The sequence below is a fragment of the Cervus elaphus genome, chromosome 7 (genome assembly GCF_910594005.1).
Source record: "Cervus elaphus chromosome 7, mCerEla1.1, whole genome shotgun sequence".
NCBI lineage: Eukaryota > Metazoa > Chordata > Mammalia > Artiodactyla > Cervidae > Cervus > Cervus elaphus.
Window position 1 is genome coordinate 4,477,283 of NC_057821.1, and position 16,491 is coordinate 4,493,773.

The 16,491-nt window shown below is 43.2% G+C and overlaps 1 protein-coding gene across 3 annotated transcripts in view; it reads right to left on the reverse strand.

Annotated features, from left to right (window-relative positions):
- PRIM2 (DNA primase subunit 2) overlaps positions 1–13,240 on the reverse strand; it is a 308,888-nt gene extending 295,648 nt beyond the window's left edge. Inside the window, exons 1-5 of one of the 3 annotated variants that reach the window (XM_043907010.1) lie at positions 12,942–13,240; positions 11,652–11,814; positions 9,753–9,856; positions 7,158–7,237; positions 5,005–5,125 (exon numbers count right to left, since the gene is read on the reverse strand). In XM_043907010.1, the coding sequence (XP_043762945.1) occupies positions 5,005–5,125; positions 7,158–7,237; positions 9,753–9,856; positions 11,652–11,805 (459 nt within the window). In that variant the 5' untranslated portion in view covers positions 11,806–11,814; positions 12,942–13,240. The other 2 variants (XM_043907009.1, XM_043907011.1) reach the window with 2 other exon arrangements.
- Positions 13,241–16,491: the final 3,251 nt, after the last annotated feature.

Here is a 16,491-nt window from a genome sequence, read left to right on the forward strand (position 1 = left end):
CCAACATCATTTATCTTAGTAACAGACTGAATGCTTTCACCCTAAAATCAGGCACAAGACAAGTACTTCCACTACTGTCACTTCTATTCAACACTGTACTGGAGATGCTAGCTAACGATATAAGGCAAAAGTAAATAAAAAGCATCCAGATTGAAAACTAAGGATTGTTTCTTTATAAGAGCCAACCTTCAAAGGAATCCACTGAAAACTGTCAGAGTAAATGATTTTGTAAGGGCACAGGATACCAAATCAATATACAAAAATCAACTGGATTTCCGTATGCTAGCAATGAACATTTCAAAAATGAAAGCAGCAGCTATATCTACAATGACAGTAAAGAATAAAATACTGAGGTATAAATGAGTACAGAATTTTGTTAAAAAAAAAAATTAAAGCCCTCAAGAAACAGAAAAAAAATTCCCATGTTCATTGATCAGAAGACTTAATATTTAAGACAGCACGCATGCACGCTTATCTGCTCAGTCATGTCCGACTGTTTGCAATCCCCATGGACCCCACCAGCCTCCTCTGTCCATGGGATTTTCCAGGCAAGAATATTGGAATGGGTTGCCATTTCCTATCCTAAGGGATTAAGACGGCAAACTAACAAGTTGATCCTAAAATTCATAAAATATAAAGAACCCAGAATAGTGAAAATAATCTTGAAAGAAGAACAAAGTGAGAAAATGCACACTACTGAATTTGAAATCATATAACAAAACTAGAGGAATCAATATTTAAGACCACATAGTACTGACATACGGAGAAACATGTGGGTGCCAAGTCACTTAGTCACATCCGACTCTGCAACTCCATGGACTGCCAGGCTCCTGTCACACAGCGCTAATAAAACTGAGTCCAGAAATAAACTACTTTATGGCCAAATGACTTTTGACAAGAGTGAAAAGACGATTCAAAGAGGTAAGAATAGCCATCTCAACAAATGATGCTAGGTCAACTTTATATCCACATGCAAAACAATGAAGCTGGGCCCCTCCCTACTTTACACCATACACAAAAATCAACTTAAAATGTAAACAGACCTAAACAGACCTACAAAGGACAAAAACTATAAAACTCTTAGAGAAAACTATAGGCATAAATCTTCATGACCATCTGTTAGGCAAATCCTTCTTAGAGCCAACAACAAAAACACAAATAACAAAAGAAAAAAGACAACTTACACTTCATCTACATTAAAAACTTTCATGTTGCAAATGATCCTAACAACAAAATGAAATGACAAGGACTTCTGTGGTGATTCAGTGATAAAGAATTTGCCTGGCAATGCAGGGACATGGGTCCAACCCCTGATCACGGAAGATTCTACACGGCAAGGAGCAAATAAGCCCGTGTGCTACAACTACTGAAACCAGCACTTTAGAGTTCACAAGCTGCGTCTGCAAGCAGCTACTGAGCCTGTGTGCCACAAGTACTGAAATCCACATGCCTAGGGCTTCTGCTCTGCAGCAAGAGAAGCCACTCTAACAAGAAATCCACACACTGCAATAATGAAGAGTAGGAGCCCCTGCTCGCTGCAACTAGAGAAAGCCCGCATACAGCCATGAAGACCCAGTGCAACCATAAATAACTTTTTTAAAAAATGACAATCCTCAGAGTGGAAGAAAAAGATTTCTAATTCATAGAATTAGACCTTATAGTGACTGTGTATTCAGAATATGTAAAGAATATGTAACAGTAAACCATAAAAAGACAACTTAAAAAAAAAAAAAAAAAAAAGACAACTTAAATAAAAAATGGGCAAAGGATACAAATAGACATTTCTCCAAACAAAATATACAAATAACCAATAAGTACATGAAAAGATGCTCAACCTCATCAGTCACTATGATGACTGATTAAAAAAATCAGTCACAGATGAAAATCAAAACCACAATGACATATCACTTCACACCCACCAGGATGGCTATTATCAAAAAAAAGACAGAAGCAACTGCTATAGATTGTAAAGAAACTAGAACCCTAACAAACTAGTGAGATGTACAACGATGCAGCCCCTCCAGAAAAGTTTGGGAGTTCTTTGAAAGTTTAATTATAGAATTACTCTATGATCTAACAATCCCACTCCCAGGTGTATATCTGGAACAAATAAAAAGATATCCACACAAAAATGTGTAAGCAAATATTCACTGCAGCATTATTCATCATAGCCAAAATGTTGAAATAATCCAATGTCCATCAACTTCTGAAAAGAGAAATGACTGTAAAATGAATGAAGTACTGATATATGCTACATATACAACATAGATGAAACCTGGAAATATTATGCTATGCCCATTCACATATACAACATAGATGAAACCTGAAAATATTATGCTAAGTGAAAGAAGCCAGTAACAAAAGACCACAAGTTATATGAAATTGTCCATTTATACAAAATGCCCAGAATAGGCAAATTCACAAAGAAAGCAGATTAGTTGTTGCCAAGAGATGACAGAGTGACAAACTGAGAATGACAACTAGTGGGCACAGCTTTCTTTTTTAGAGTAATGAAAATGTTCTAAAATTAGATGGTGATCCAACTCTATGATCATACAAAAAAGCCAACAAATTGCACACTTTAAGAGTGAAGTTCAAGGTATGAAAACTCTATCTCAGTAAAGCAATGATAAAAAAGTATACTTGTGATCTCACTTATATGTGGGATCTATAAAAGTTGAACTCAGAAACAGAATAGGACAGTGGCTGCCAGGGGCTGGGCAGCAGAGAAGATGAGAAGATACCAGTGGAAGGGCACAAACATCCAGTTACAGGAGAAATGGGCTCCAGAGAACCCATGATAGCATGGGGCTGCAGCTAAGAGTTCTGCACTGCGTACTTGAAAGTGGCTATGAGTGGATTCTAAACGTTCTCACCACCACCACAACGGAAGAGTAATTATGTGAGATTGCTGAGCACCGAAGAATTGATGCTTTTGAACTGTGGTGTTGGAGAAGACTCCTGAGAGTCCCTGGGACAGCAAGGAGATCCAACCAGTCCATCCTAAAGGAAATCAGCCCTGAGTATTCACTGGAAGGACTGATGCTGAAGCTGAAGCCCCAATACTTTGGCCACCTGATGCGAAGAACTGACTCACTGGAAAAGACCTGATGCTGGGAAAGACTGAAGGTGGGAGGAGCAGGGGATGACAGAGGATAAGATGGTTGGATGGCATCACCGACTTGATGGACAAGAGTTTGAGCAAGCTCCAGGAGTTGGTGAGAGACAGAGAAGCCTCGTGTGCTGCAGTTCATGAGGTTGCAAAGTCAGATACAACTGAGCAACTAAACTGACCTGACCTCACATAATATGCTATGTAAGGATCTGTTAACTATCTTTATAGCAGTAAACATTTCACAACATATACATATATCAGATCATCACACTGTGTACCTTAAACTAACACAACATTAATATATCATCATATCTCAATAAAGCTGGGGGAAAAAAGACACACCATTAATACTATCTACATAAGGCAGGAAGCCACACTGATTCTTGCTGCAGTGGGTACATCTACTTCTCAGTAGGATAATTCCTTCATGTACTCCTATTTCTACTTTTTTACTTTATTTGGCCTGGAGTCACCCATTCTAATGCCTAAATACACAGCACGTAATTACTATTTACACAAAGTTCAAAGACAGGCAGAATCATTCATGATATTAAGAGTCAGGATAGTGATTATCAGAGGGAGATGGGGTGGTAAATGCAAGGAGACACAAGGCAACACCAGGTGACCGCAAGGTTCTCTTCCTTAACCTTCATGATACTTCATGGAGCTAAACAGTTATGACTTGTGCAGTTTTCTGTGTATGTTACACTTCAGTAAAAAAGTTTTTTAAAAAAAACAAACAAAAAATTCTACCTGACCTATTGAGGCAATCTAGAATAAACATAATCTCAAAAATACTTCTTCTCTATGACCTACTAAAACCATAATTTCAACAGCAAAAAAAAAAAAAAAAAACTATTTTTAATATGAGAAGATCAATGAACTGTAACTGATATTCGCAGTAACGGACTTCACTAAAGATCAGAGCTCTAAGCAGAGTGGAGAGCGCGTGGGCTTTGGGTGAGACAGCACTGGGACCGACACTCTTCTCTGTCTCAGCAGACGTCACAAGAAATCTCACGGGCTTCTCGGAAGTGACTGAAACGCTGGACAGTGCCTTGCTCACAGGTGACACACTAAATGTCCACCAAAGGTTTACGTATTTCTCTTCACACATCTCCTTCCCCACAAAGCAGGAAGCCACACTGGTTCTTGCTGCAGTGGGCACATCCATGTCTCAGCAAGACAGTTCCTTCCATTACTCCAATTTCTACTTTTTTACTTTATTTGGCCTGGAGTCACCCATTCTAACGCCCAAATACAGTCCTGACCATCCTACTTCCATCTGACTGCTCTAAGTTTCCCAAAACAGAATTTTTCTTTCTTCCCACTGCAGCACAGGCCCACCTAAGACATAAATTCTGTTTCTATCCACAATAATTATCCTTGCTAAAAATATACCCACCATTTCTTCTTTCTTATATAATTCCTATATGTAACTCATTCAGATCTGTCTACAAAATTATACCTTAGAACTATTCAGAGATTTTGCTGACAAATGACTTCTAAAATAAAGTATTATCCACCCTAAAACTCACTGCTGGAAATAAGCACTACCACTTCTCTGTTTTCTTTGGAATATTACGAGCTTTAAATTTTTGGCCTAGAAGATTCGGTTAAAGATGAACTTTTATAAATTAAACCTTTTTGTGCTTTCATAAATCACATACTTAATACAGTAACTAAATAAATGTGACACTCTGATACTAAGGAGCCCCTTTTCTTCTAGTCATGGAAGAGAAAGGTTCACTTTGTGTGAAGCCAGCAGCTGTTTTTTCAGGCGAGTCCTCAGGAAGAAAATGTAAAGAGAACAAACTCCACATATTAACACCAGCACTGAAGGTCAAGGGAGGTGACAACAACTGGAAAGACTATAAAAACATACTTACAGCCTCAAACTGTAAATGGCTATCCTTTAAGAAACTCTGAATTTTGTCCTTGGGTAAAATACTGAATCGAAATCGAAGGAGATCCATTTCTTGTTGAATAAACCAGCGCCTAAGATCTTCACTAAAACAGAGACAAGAAAACTGTAAGTGAAAAGTTCAAAGACAATTTTAAAAGTCCACTGATTATTAAATCCAAGAAATTTCTATGAAACAACATTTAAAGGTGAGCAAGAGGCCAACAGACTGAAGTTCTTTAACAGCATCAAGCTCTCTACTATGGTAAGAGTGTGAATACAGGTGACATGCCACAGTCTCCCAGGACTGAGTAGAATGTGGGGAAGAAAGATGTTTTGAACATAATTAAAAGAATTAAATACAGAGTCTAGCTGCATTATCATCAAATAACATAAAATACTACACTTCGTTTAACCTAACTGCAAAGTATTTGTTTACATCAGAAAATGGAGTATCCCTCCTGTTAATGCCAAATAAACATCAAAAGTTTTTAAAGGTAATTTTACCTCTGAATAGATTATGATCAGATAAACTCTGCAAAGTAAACCTTGCTTATAGCTTTAGAGTTTATAACTTCACAAAATTTAATATGCATTAAGATACCTCACTCTTTCACAACCCATGGACTGCGGCCTGCCAGGTTCCTCTCTCGATGGGATTTTTCCAGGCAATAATACTGGAGTGGGTTGCCATTTCCTTCTCCAGGGAATCTTCCCCATCCAGGAATCAAATCCACATCTCCTACACTGGCAGGAGGATTCTTTACCACTGAGCCACCAGAGAAGCCCCAAAAGTCGATATATAACATTAATTTATAAGACAGATGGGCATTATTGTTGTTATAAAATAATTAAGCTACTCCATGTAAAATATGATTTCTTTCCTCAAATGACTTTCACATTGTCAGCAATTCACTTATTGCATAAATTGCATAACCTGCATATGCTTTTTTAACAAAAGAAAAACTCTAGGACCAAAGCTGGTCAATAATTTCTCAGTCATTATCTTGGGATAGTAAATAATTCAAGATTCCCATTTGATAAGCCTATTGCCAAAAAAGAAACAGAAAATAAACATAGTAAGTATGCAATGTAGCCAAAATAAATATAAGAAAAAACACAGTTAAAAAAAAAAAAAAGCAGCACTGTTTATAATAGCCAGGACATGGAAGCAACCTAGATGCCCATCAGCAGATGAATGGATAAGGAAGCTGTGGTACATATACACCATGGAATATTACTCAGCCGTTAAAAAGAATTCATTTGAACCAGTTCTAATGAGATGGATGAAACTGGAGCCCATTATACAGAGTGAAGTAAGCCAGAAAGATAAAGAACATTACAGCATACTAACACATATATATGGAATTTAGAAAGATGGTAACGACAACCCTATATGCAAAACAAAAAAAGAGACACAGAAGTACAGAACAGACTTTTGAACTCTGTGGGAGAAGGTGAGGGTGGGATGTTGCGAAAGAACAGCATGTATATTATCTGTGGTGAAACAGATCACCAGCCCAGGAGGGATGCATGAGACAAGTGCTCGAGCCTGGTGCACTGGGAAGACCCAGAGGAATCGGGTGGAGAGGGAGGTGGGAGGGGGGATCGGGATGGGGAATACGTGTAAATCTATTGCTGATTCATGTCAATGTATGACAAAACCCACTGAAAAAATAAATTTAAAAATAAATAAATAAATAAATAAAAAGCAACCAACTCCTTCCTCTGGGTGGCACTACTGACTTCTAAGAAACTACCAAAGGAAAAGATCTTAATCTAATGGACACCAGCCCATACAAGTCAACTGCTAAAACCTGTGCAGATTCAAGTATGTGTTTGATTCCAAAATCCTTCTTCCTAATGAAATCACCTCTAATTTTAAATCCTAAATGAAGAATCCCTCCCATAAAGTAAAAAGCGTTTTAATAGGCAAAATCTGCAAAAATATTTTTTTTTATTTTTTTAGTCAACAACTTGTTTCAAACAATTCACTGCAATAGCGTTCAGCCCATGAACCACTGGTTTCTGAGGTCATCCTGGGATTTCCTACGATGGGTACAATACCTGTCAGCCCTCCTGCACCAGTTTATAGCCCAAAATGTCAGATTTGACTGTGGAACACAAAGGTATACTCACGACTGGCAGTAAGCAAGGCGCAAAATAAAGTGAGAAATGTGATCTTTTCTCCGAGGTTCGTATTCATCTTCCAAGCTTTCCTGAAAAACAATGGCAAATGAAGAAAATAAACGCAGAACAGTGAAAGGTGTAAAGAATTACTGAGTCAGCATAAGCCAATGGTGAAGCAGAAGTTCAATAACACAGATTTCATAATATGCTCCCCAGGATGAGTATCATTTTACTTAGGTTGACAACTGGGTGAAACACAACTGAACACCACCACCTCCTGGGTTTGGATCCCACTATTTTCTTCCTCCTCTAACTTTCCTTCTCGTTCAGCCTACTCCCAGCCACTCACCTCTTCCACCACTTCCCAGATAAACCCTCAACTATTTTCATTTCAACCATTTGGCCAAACCTAGATTCTAAACAAATCCACAGCTCTATACTCCAGTCCTGTTCCCAAAATGCTGAAAACTTCTGGGGAAAAAATATAAAATTATAGGAATTTGGAACATTAAAAATTCAGTCTCTACCCTGAACAGGTCGCAAAGAGTTGGACATGACTGAGCGACTGAACAACAACAAACCTCAACTGGACCTTTATCAACACCCAGGAATCTTTTTTTTTAATATATATATCTTATTGAAGTATAGTTGACTTACAACGTTTCAAGTGCACAGCAAGGTGATTTAGTTACACAAATACACATATATTATTTTTGAAATTATTTTCTATCATATGTTATTACAAGATATTAACTATAGTTTTCTATGCTATACATAAACCTTTGTTGCTTGTTGCATATCTACTTTTTAATTAGAAATCTAGCATTCTAGTCATACTAAGTCAAACAAGTAATACCAAGGAATCCTTCCTCAAGTTCAACAGTCAGAGCAAACATGTCCTGAGCACTCCCGATGTACCAGGCACTGTTATGAGCATTTTTAATCCATTAACCCACATAATCCTTTGGAAGCCCCTATGAGGAGGGCACCACTATATCCCTATTTTAAAGATGAGGAAACTGACTTTGTTCCAGGTCACAAGCCTGTAAGCAGCAAAGCTGGGATCTGGCCCCATAGCCATTCCTTCCTCCATCTCAGGACAGCTGTTTTGATCTTCACTAGGTGGCCAGTGTTCCCCAATACACCACCGTCCCCTCTTCTCATCACAGGACCTCACCTACTTTACAAAAAGCAAAGGCCTCAGGCCGACTCCTCAGCCCAAATTCCTGCCACTGCGTGTGGTACTGCCTTCCCCACTATCCCTACTGACAGATCTCTCTCCCTCCTCCTATACACAGCTGATCCCACACGGAAACTCCGCAGCCTACCTGCTCCTGCCTCCTAAGAACCGTGACTAATTAAAGTTCTCCCAAAGTAGCTACAATCACCCTCTCTTCTCTTCCAGATCTTTCTGCTCAACTTATAAATACGTTCAAATATATGCTGTCATGTGTATGTGTGTATCTTTTCCCCTCCCATTTTCCTCCACTCAGACCTACCTCCCCCATCTTTTCAGCTAAACATGTTAGAAAAGGAAATATTCCACACTCACCTCTCACCTCTCTCCTCCAAACACTACCACTGTTCCACCTTCTGCCTCTGTCTACAAGTCCAGATCTGTTGCACACCCTGAAGCCCTCGAGATAGCTCCACATGCACCTCAGAGTTACAACGAGAACTAAACTCAGTCTTATTTCTAGTAAGACTTGCCTCCTCTCCTGTATATCCCACCATTCACCCAACTGTCCTCACCAGAAACCCGAGTGTCATTCAGAACTCTTCTGTCCCTCCTCCTTGTACTCAATTTCTATAATCTTATGATTCCATCTTCTCACTATCTCTTCAATCAGTCCTCTTCACCACACTCAATTTACTTGTCGTCTCCAAGCTCCTGACTGGTGTTCCCCAACAGATAATGACCCTGTCCATCTGCTGCTGACATTCATCTTCTCAAAATAAAAATGAGATCACATCCATTGAGATTCAGTCCCAGCACTATCTCATCTGGGAAGCCCTCTCCAACCTGAGCTAATTCTCTGTGCTTTTGGAGTTCCTGGTTGTTATGTAGTCGTTAAGTCATGTCCCACTCTTTCGCAATCCCATGGACTGTAGCCCACCAGGCTCCTCTGTCCATGGGATTTCCCAGGCAAGAATACTGGAGTGGGTTTCCACTTCCATCTCCAGGGGATCTTCCCCACCCAGGGATAGAACCCACAACTCCTGCATTGGCAGGCAGATTCTTTACCACTGAGCCACCAGGACAGCAAAAGACAGTTCCTGGAGCACACATCAAATAACAGCATTTGTCACCTTGACTGCACAGGACACATCTGGCAATATCTGGAAACACAGCCCAGAAGCCAGAGATGCCAGTGACTCCCTTAAATGCACCATGGAATCATCAGGTCCCGAATGTCCACATTCCCAAGGAAGAGACACCCTGCCACACTGGAGTTTGACTGCATGTCAATCATCCCTTGTGGTCGGTAGGTTCCTTCAGGAACAGTCTTTTTTAAAGCCCTATGCATAATACAAGATCTTTTCCATGGTTACTACCAGTACATACACATACTGGAAGACCATCTCTGTCCCTCTTTTACTTACTCTGTAGGAAAATTTGAGCTTCCGAAGCTCAGCCTCCAGCTTACTCTGATACTGTTCAGTTCCCTTCACGTAGCTCACACCAAGATTCTCAACTGATTTTAGCACTAGAAAAAAGTTGAAAAACAGAAGGGGGGAAAAATGTATAAATGCAAGGTAATCTTAAAAAACTAAATCCAAGACAAATCTATGGATAGCAATTCCATAATTACTTTTTATGACAATATTTATGCTTCATTTTCTGCAAGCACATTATATAGGTTATATATGCTTATAAGAGGATAACCTCCAACCACATGCAGAAAATAACCACATCCCACAGCATAACCTCATACCAGGGATTCTCAACCGGAAGGGAGAGAGGGATGGGGACAATCACTGATGTACTGAGCATCACAAGCTGAGGGATGCACAAGTGTGTCAGCATGCACATCCATCCCTCGTGCGGAGCCGGTTGTGAGGCGGCTGCTTCACCAACTCAGCACAGACTCTTCAGAAGACAGCCCGCCCCTTCCTGATGAAGCAGAGAAGGAGAAGACACAGCAGTAAAGAAGCAAACGAGCCACTCTGACTAGATGCTTCGCTCTGTCCAAAGGCTCCTGAAGCCCCTGTCAACCCTTCCTCAGATGAATTCTTCTTCCATTGGTAGGAAAAGAGAGGTTAATTTGAGAATGAAAAACTTCTGAAATGAATCCTGAACATAAACCCATGTCCAGCAGGAACCTCCATATTATGGTCTCCCAAACCAAACTCATTCTCTGCTCCTCTTCCTGCCACCCACCTCTAACAGCAGCATTTCTGCCCACCAGATCAGCCACCCTGGAACTTCAGCCCTCCCGACCCGATCCCCTGTTCCTCACACCCAAGTAGTCATCAAACCCTGTCACTTACACCTCCTTGGTATCCCTTCAATCTCTCCCTTCCTGTCCCTGCCTTACCATCTCACCTCCAGGGCCAAACCAAAGAGACCCTTTTCAACCATGGTCTTAACCTCTATGAGCCATCCCAGAACCCATGCTAAGCTTCCCAGAACCCGTTCTCCCTGTCCTTTACTCTTTCATTCAGCAAACAGATAATACAGGTACTCTGTACTAGCAATTCTCACCAGCTCCTCTAAGAATGACTAACAGTGTCTCACCTCTACTTCTGATCTTCCCATCAGGATACACTCTGGAATATAAACTCTGCAGGCAGTGCTATTGTTGCAGTTGACACTGAACTTATTTCTTTCTTCCACCAACACAGAGAAGACAAGCAGGCTCAAGAAAACTGCTACATCCTTCTTATACCCCAATATCACAGCGTGATATCATTATCACATTATCACACCCCAATATCATTAGCGTGGTACAAAACACCCTTGATTACCCACAGCTCTCCATTCACCCTGAACTTGCCACCTTTACCTCCAGTGTGACACTCTCTGGTGCTTCCAACTCTTGCTTCAGACCATTATCTCAGCTTGCAAAAACCCTTCCCTTCCTCTCTATTGAGAAACTGCTACTCCTCCTTCAAGATCCAGGTCACAACTCAACTTCTCTTAAGTTTTACTTTATCAGACTAGATCAATCATTCCCATCTCTATGTTTCAATAACACCTCTACTAGAGCACTTAAAATACTAAACTATAATTACTGCTTTGGACATCTGTCTCCATGTATTAGAATACAGCTTCAACAAAGATGACAATTTCATTACTCAGCTCAAAATCCCTACCACCTAGAATAAAGTGGCACTCGATAAATATGCACAGTACATGGGAAAAATGAATGAACAGCTAAATCTCAACGAAAAACATCAGCAAGTATTAGTTTAAAAAAGCAAATAAATTATTCTAATTTATCTCCACAAGATATAAGTGAGGTTCTCAGGCATACATAAATTCAAATTCAAATCACTCACATTTAACTCTATCGATAGCCAACGTTTCAAATTCTGTCAAAGATACGTTTCCAGAAGGTGGCTGCAAGTAAAACTGAAGGCTATGTGGGTAGCAAGCATTCCTCTGGTCATCTAACAACTTCGGTTTCCTCCGTTTTACTCCAGAAAACTCCATCTTGTTACCCTGGAAGCAAGCACAAAAAATGGTGGGAAATGGAGTTAAAAACAAAAAATAACTCCACACACAAAGGAAAACAAAACTGATTCTGAAGAGCACGCACAACATGTTAAGAGTCGTGTCCCTGTCTTCCAGACCTTCGATAACACCGCTGGAACTGCGGTGCACAGGCGGTGGGGAGAGGTGAGCGCTGCGGAGACGGGGGCAGCGGTCCTAACTTCCCGCAACGTCCACAGCAGGGGACGCGGGCTGTTCTCCAGGCGTCTGAGCGCTCCGCCCTGAAGGCTCGGAGCTCTCCAGGGTCAGGGTGAGATTGCCCGAGGGCTGCGACCCCGAACTCGGAGGAAAGCGCGGGAGCTTCAGGCTAGGAACGCGACTCCGTGGGCTTCTTCCCTGACAACCCCTGAAAACTGACAGCTGTCTCTCAGGCGCCGCCCGTCGGAGCTCGTCTCCGGAGCGTCCAGCGGCGCCGAGTGACACGCCGCCTCCGCGGACCCTCAGGCAGCGCGGTCTGTCAGCCCCGGCACCCGCCTCCGCCTAGACAAGCTACCAGAACGGACTCGCGCCCTCCGCGCCCGCCGCTCTCCCCCTTCTCTAGGCTCGCACGCCTCAACGCCAGGGTTACTGTTCTTTGCAAACTCCGACGGCTTCTCTCACCTGCAACTACACCAAACACGAACACACGGCGCGACAACCGCTTTTCTCAGATGGCGGGAGAGTTCGTACGGGACCGGAAGCGGAAATGGCTGGACTGAGGCGCCCGCCCTCTCCCCCAAGCCCGCCCAGTCCAGGCTCGCGCATGCTCAGTGGGGTGCTCTGGGGTCGGGCGGGGCCTCTGGATTTCTGTCCCAGGTACTACACTACTTAGCATGGCCGTAATAAGGCGCTGGACTAAAGCTCCAGTCTCTAGGATTCTCGGTTCGAATCCCACCGCTGCCAGATGAGTTTGGGCTTCCCTTGTGGCTCAGCTGGTAAAGAATCCGCCTGCAATGCGGGAGACATGGGTTCGATCCCTGGGTCGGGAAGATCCCCTGGAGAAGGGATAAGCTTCTCACTCCAGTGTTCTGGCCTGGAGAATCCCACGGACTACACAGTCGCAGAGTCGCACACGACCGAACGACTTTCACACTCACTGCTGCACTATGTGTGCGTCGGTCTGAGCGGTCGGCACCGGGTCAGCACCGGCTCCAGGCTGGGACCTTGGGTGATGATCTCAGAGAGCCCGGCGAGCGGGCGGCCCGGCTCACCGCTCACAGAGGCGGCGGCTAAGCAGCCTGCGTACCGCGGGGCAGTCCGCTTTTCTCCTGGCCGGCTGGCCCCGCGGGCACGGGTGTGCGTCCAGCGCGCCCCTTACGCACACTCGGTGCGCGAGCGCCCGCAGGGCACCCGCGTCGAGCCGGGACGCACGCCTTGAGCACGCGCACCCGGGAACTATCGGCGTCTGCGGGAGGAGATGGCGGGGCGCGAGGCGGTGACGGGAGTGGGGCGCGGGAGGCGACGGCCCCTTCTGTGCGCGGCAGAGTTTCGGAACTGAGGCCGCCAGGTGGCGGGTCTCGCTCACAAAAGAGGCCCCGGGAAGTTCTAGTCAAGGTAGGAGGGAGCCTTCAAGACGTTCAAGGTTTCGGAAATGCAGACTGAGCTGAAACAGTGTCAAGCTTCAGAGCACCTGCCCAGCCTGGGCCAAACAGGGGTTGACCCTGACGTTGTACCAGGACGTGTTCTGAGGGACTTACATGTCAGTTCATTGTATTGCCATAACCCATTTAAAGGCTCATTTCCCTGATGCTGGGAAAGATTGAAGACCGGAGGAGAAGGGCAGGACAGAGGATGAGATGGTTAGATGGCATCACCGACTGGATGATATGATAAGCGTTTGAGCAAGCTCCGGGAGCTGGTGATGGACAGGGAGGCCTGGCGTGCTGTGGTCCATGGGGTCACAGAGTAGGACACGACTGAGCGACTGAAGTGAACCATTTAAGGTTCTGTTCTGTTCAGTTGCTGAGTCACTTCTGAATCTTTCCCAGCATCAGGGTCTTTTCCAATGAGTCGGCTCTTCCCATCAGGCGGTTAAAGTATTGGAGTATTCCATACTCAGCATCAGTCCTTCCAGTGAATATTCAGGGTTGATCTCCTTGCAGTCCAAGGGACTCTCAAGCCGTCTTCAGCACCACAAGTCAAAAGCATCAGCTCAGCCATCTTTATAGTCCAACTCGCACATCCGCACATGACTACTGGAAAAAACATAGCTTTTTGACTATATAGACCTTTGTTGAAAAAGTGTTGTCTCTGATTTTTAACCCACTGTATAGGTTTGTCATAGCTTTCCTTCCAAGAAGCAAGCATCCTTTAATTTCGTTGCTGCAGTCCCTGTTATTAACCCACTTTACAGATACGGATTGTACAGACAGAGAAGTTGAGTCACTTCAAAGGTCACGTAGTAACTGGCAGAGCCAGGTTCAAAGTCTCAGAGACTGGCCAAGCACTACAGTGCTAACCACCAAACTACACCAATTCCACTAACATGTCAGTTGTTACTGTTCAGTCGTTAAGTTGTGTCTAACTCTTTCACCACCCCATGAACCCATGAGCCCACCAGGCTCCTCTGTCCATGGGATTTCCCAGCAAGGATACTGGTGTGGGTTGCCATTTCCTTCTCAAAGGGATCTTCCCAACCCAGGGATCGAACATGTGTCATCTGCATTGGCTGGCATATTTCTTTACCACCAAGCCACCAGGAAAGCCCTGTGAGACATTACACAGGCTTTAAAAAAAAAATTTTATTGGCGTTTACTTGCTACAGTGTTGTGTTACTGTCTGTTGTAGAGCAGAGTGAATACATGTACATATATCACCTCTTTGTCACCATAGAGCATTGAGTAGAGTTCCCTGTGCTGTACAGTAGGATGTTCTCATTAGTTATCTATTTTATACCCAGTAGCATATATATGTCAATCCCAATCTCCAAATTCATCCCACTCTCCCTTCCCCTTTTGGTGTCTGTACATTTGTTTTCTACATCTGTGTCAATTTCTGCTTTATAGATAGGTTCATCTGTACCATTTTTCTAGATTCCACATGTATGTATTAATATGTGATATTCATCCTTCTGACCTTATTTACTCTGTATGACGCCCTCTAGGTCCATCCAAGTCTTTGCAACTGGCACAGTTTCGATCCTTTTTATGGCTGAAAGTATTAGTGTTAGTTGCTTAGTTGTATCTGACTTTTTGCAACCCCATGAACTGTAACCTGCCAGGCTCCTCTGTCCATGGAATTCTCCAGGCAAGTACACTGGAGTGGATTGCCCTTTCCTCCTACAGGGGATCTTTTCAACCCAGGGATCAAACACGGGTCTTCTGCACTGCAAGCAGATTCTTTACCATCCGAGTCACCAGGGAAGTCTTTTTATGTCTGAGTAATATTCAGTCGTACACATGTACCACATCTTCTTCATCTATTCCTGCGATGATGGACTTTTAGGTTGAGTCCATGTCCTGGATATTGTAAATACATATGCTTTTGAACAATATTGACCTGGGAAAATGTTTAGGATGCTATGAAGTTAACAGAGCAGAATACATAAAACCATGTATGTATGAATGTGAGTGTTGGACTGTAAAGAAAGCTGAGTGCTGAAGAATTGATGCTGGTGTTGGAGAAGACTCTTGAGAGTCCCTTGGACTGCAAGAAGATCAAACCAGTCAATCCTAAAGGAAATCAGTCCTTAATATTCATTGGAAGGACTGATGCTGAAGCTGAAACTCCAATACTTTGGCCACCTCATGTGAAGTACTGATTCATTGGAACAGACCCTGATGCTGGGAAAGATTGAAGGAAGGCAGGAGAAGGGGACGACAGAGGATGAGATGATTGGATATCATCACCGACTTGATGGACATGAGTTTGAGTAAGCTCCGGGAGTTGGTGTTGGACAGGGAAACCTGGTATGCTACACTCCATGGGGTCACAAAGAGTCGGACACAACGGAGCAACTGAACTGATGTATGCCATATGATTCCAAGGTTGTAAGAACATACCGTTACAATTTTCTGCAGTGTTTCTCACTACTATGAGTGGGCTGCCTTCTTAATCTCCCATTCTTACAACCCAGGCATATATTATGTGTTGCAATCAGAATTTTAGGTGCAAGACCATCCCTCTCTGCTATTCTTGTTTTTAACTTTTCTTGGCTTTATCTTCAGCCTGGTCTTAAACTGGCCATCTTTTAACTTAAACACAGGCAGTTTCTTTATCATCTGAGCCACCAGGGAAGCAGTGCTACATCCCCATGGTGTATGTCTGTGCTAAGTCACTTCAGTCAATTCCAACTATTTTCCACTCTATGGACTGAAGCCCACCAGGTTCCTCTGTCCATAGGATTGTCCAGGCAAGACTACTGGAGAGGGTTGCCCTGTCCTCCTCCAGGGGATCTTCCCCATCCAGGGATTGAACCCATGTCTCTTACATCTCCTGCATTGGCAGATGGGTTCTTTACCACTCTTACCACCTGGGAAGCCCTTTTCTATGATTGTTTTTGTTCAGACACACTCATGTCTGACTGCAACCCCATGGACTGCAGCATGCCAGGCCTCCCTGTTCATCACCAACTCCCAGAGTTTGCCCAAACTCGTGTCCAATGAGTCGGTGATGCCATCCAACCATCTCATCCTCTGTCATCCCCTT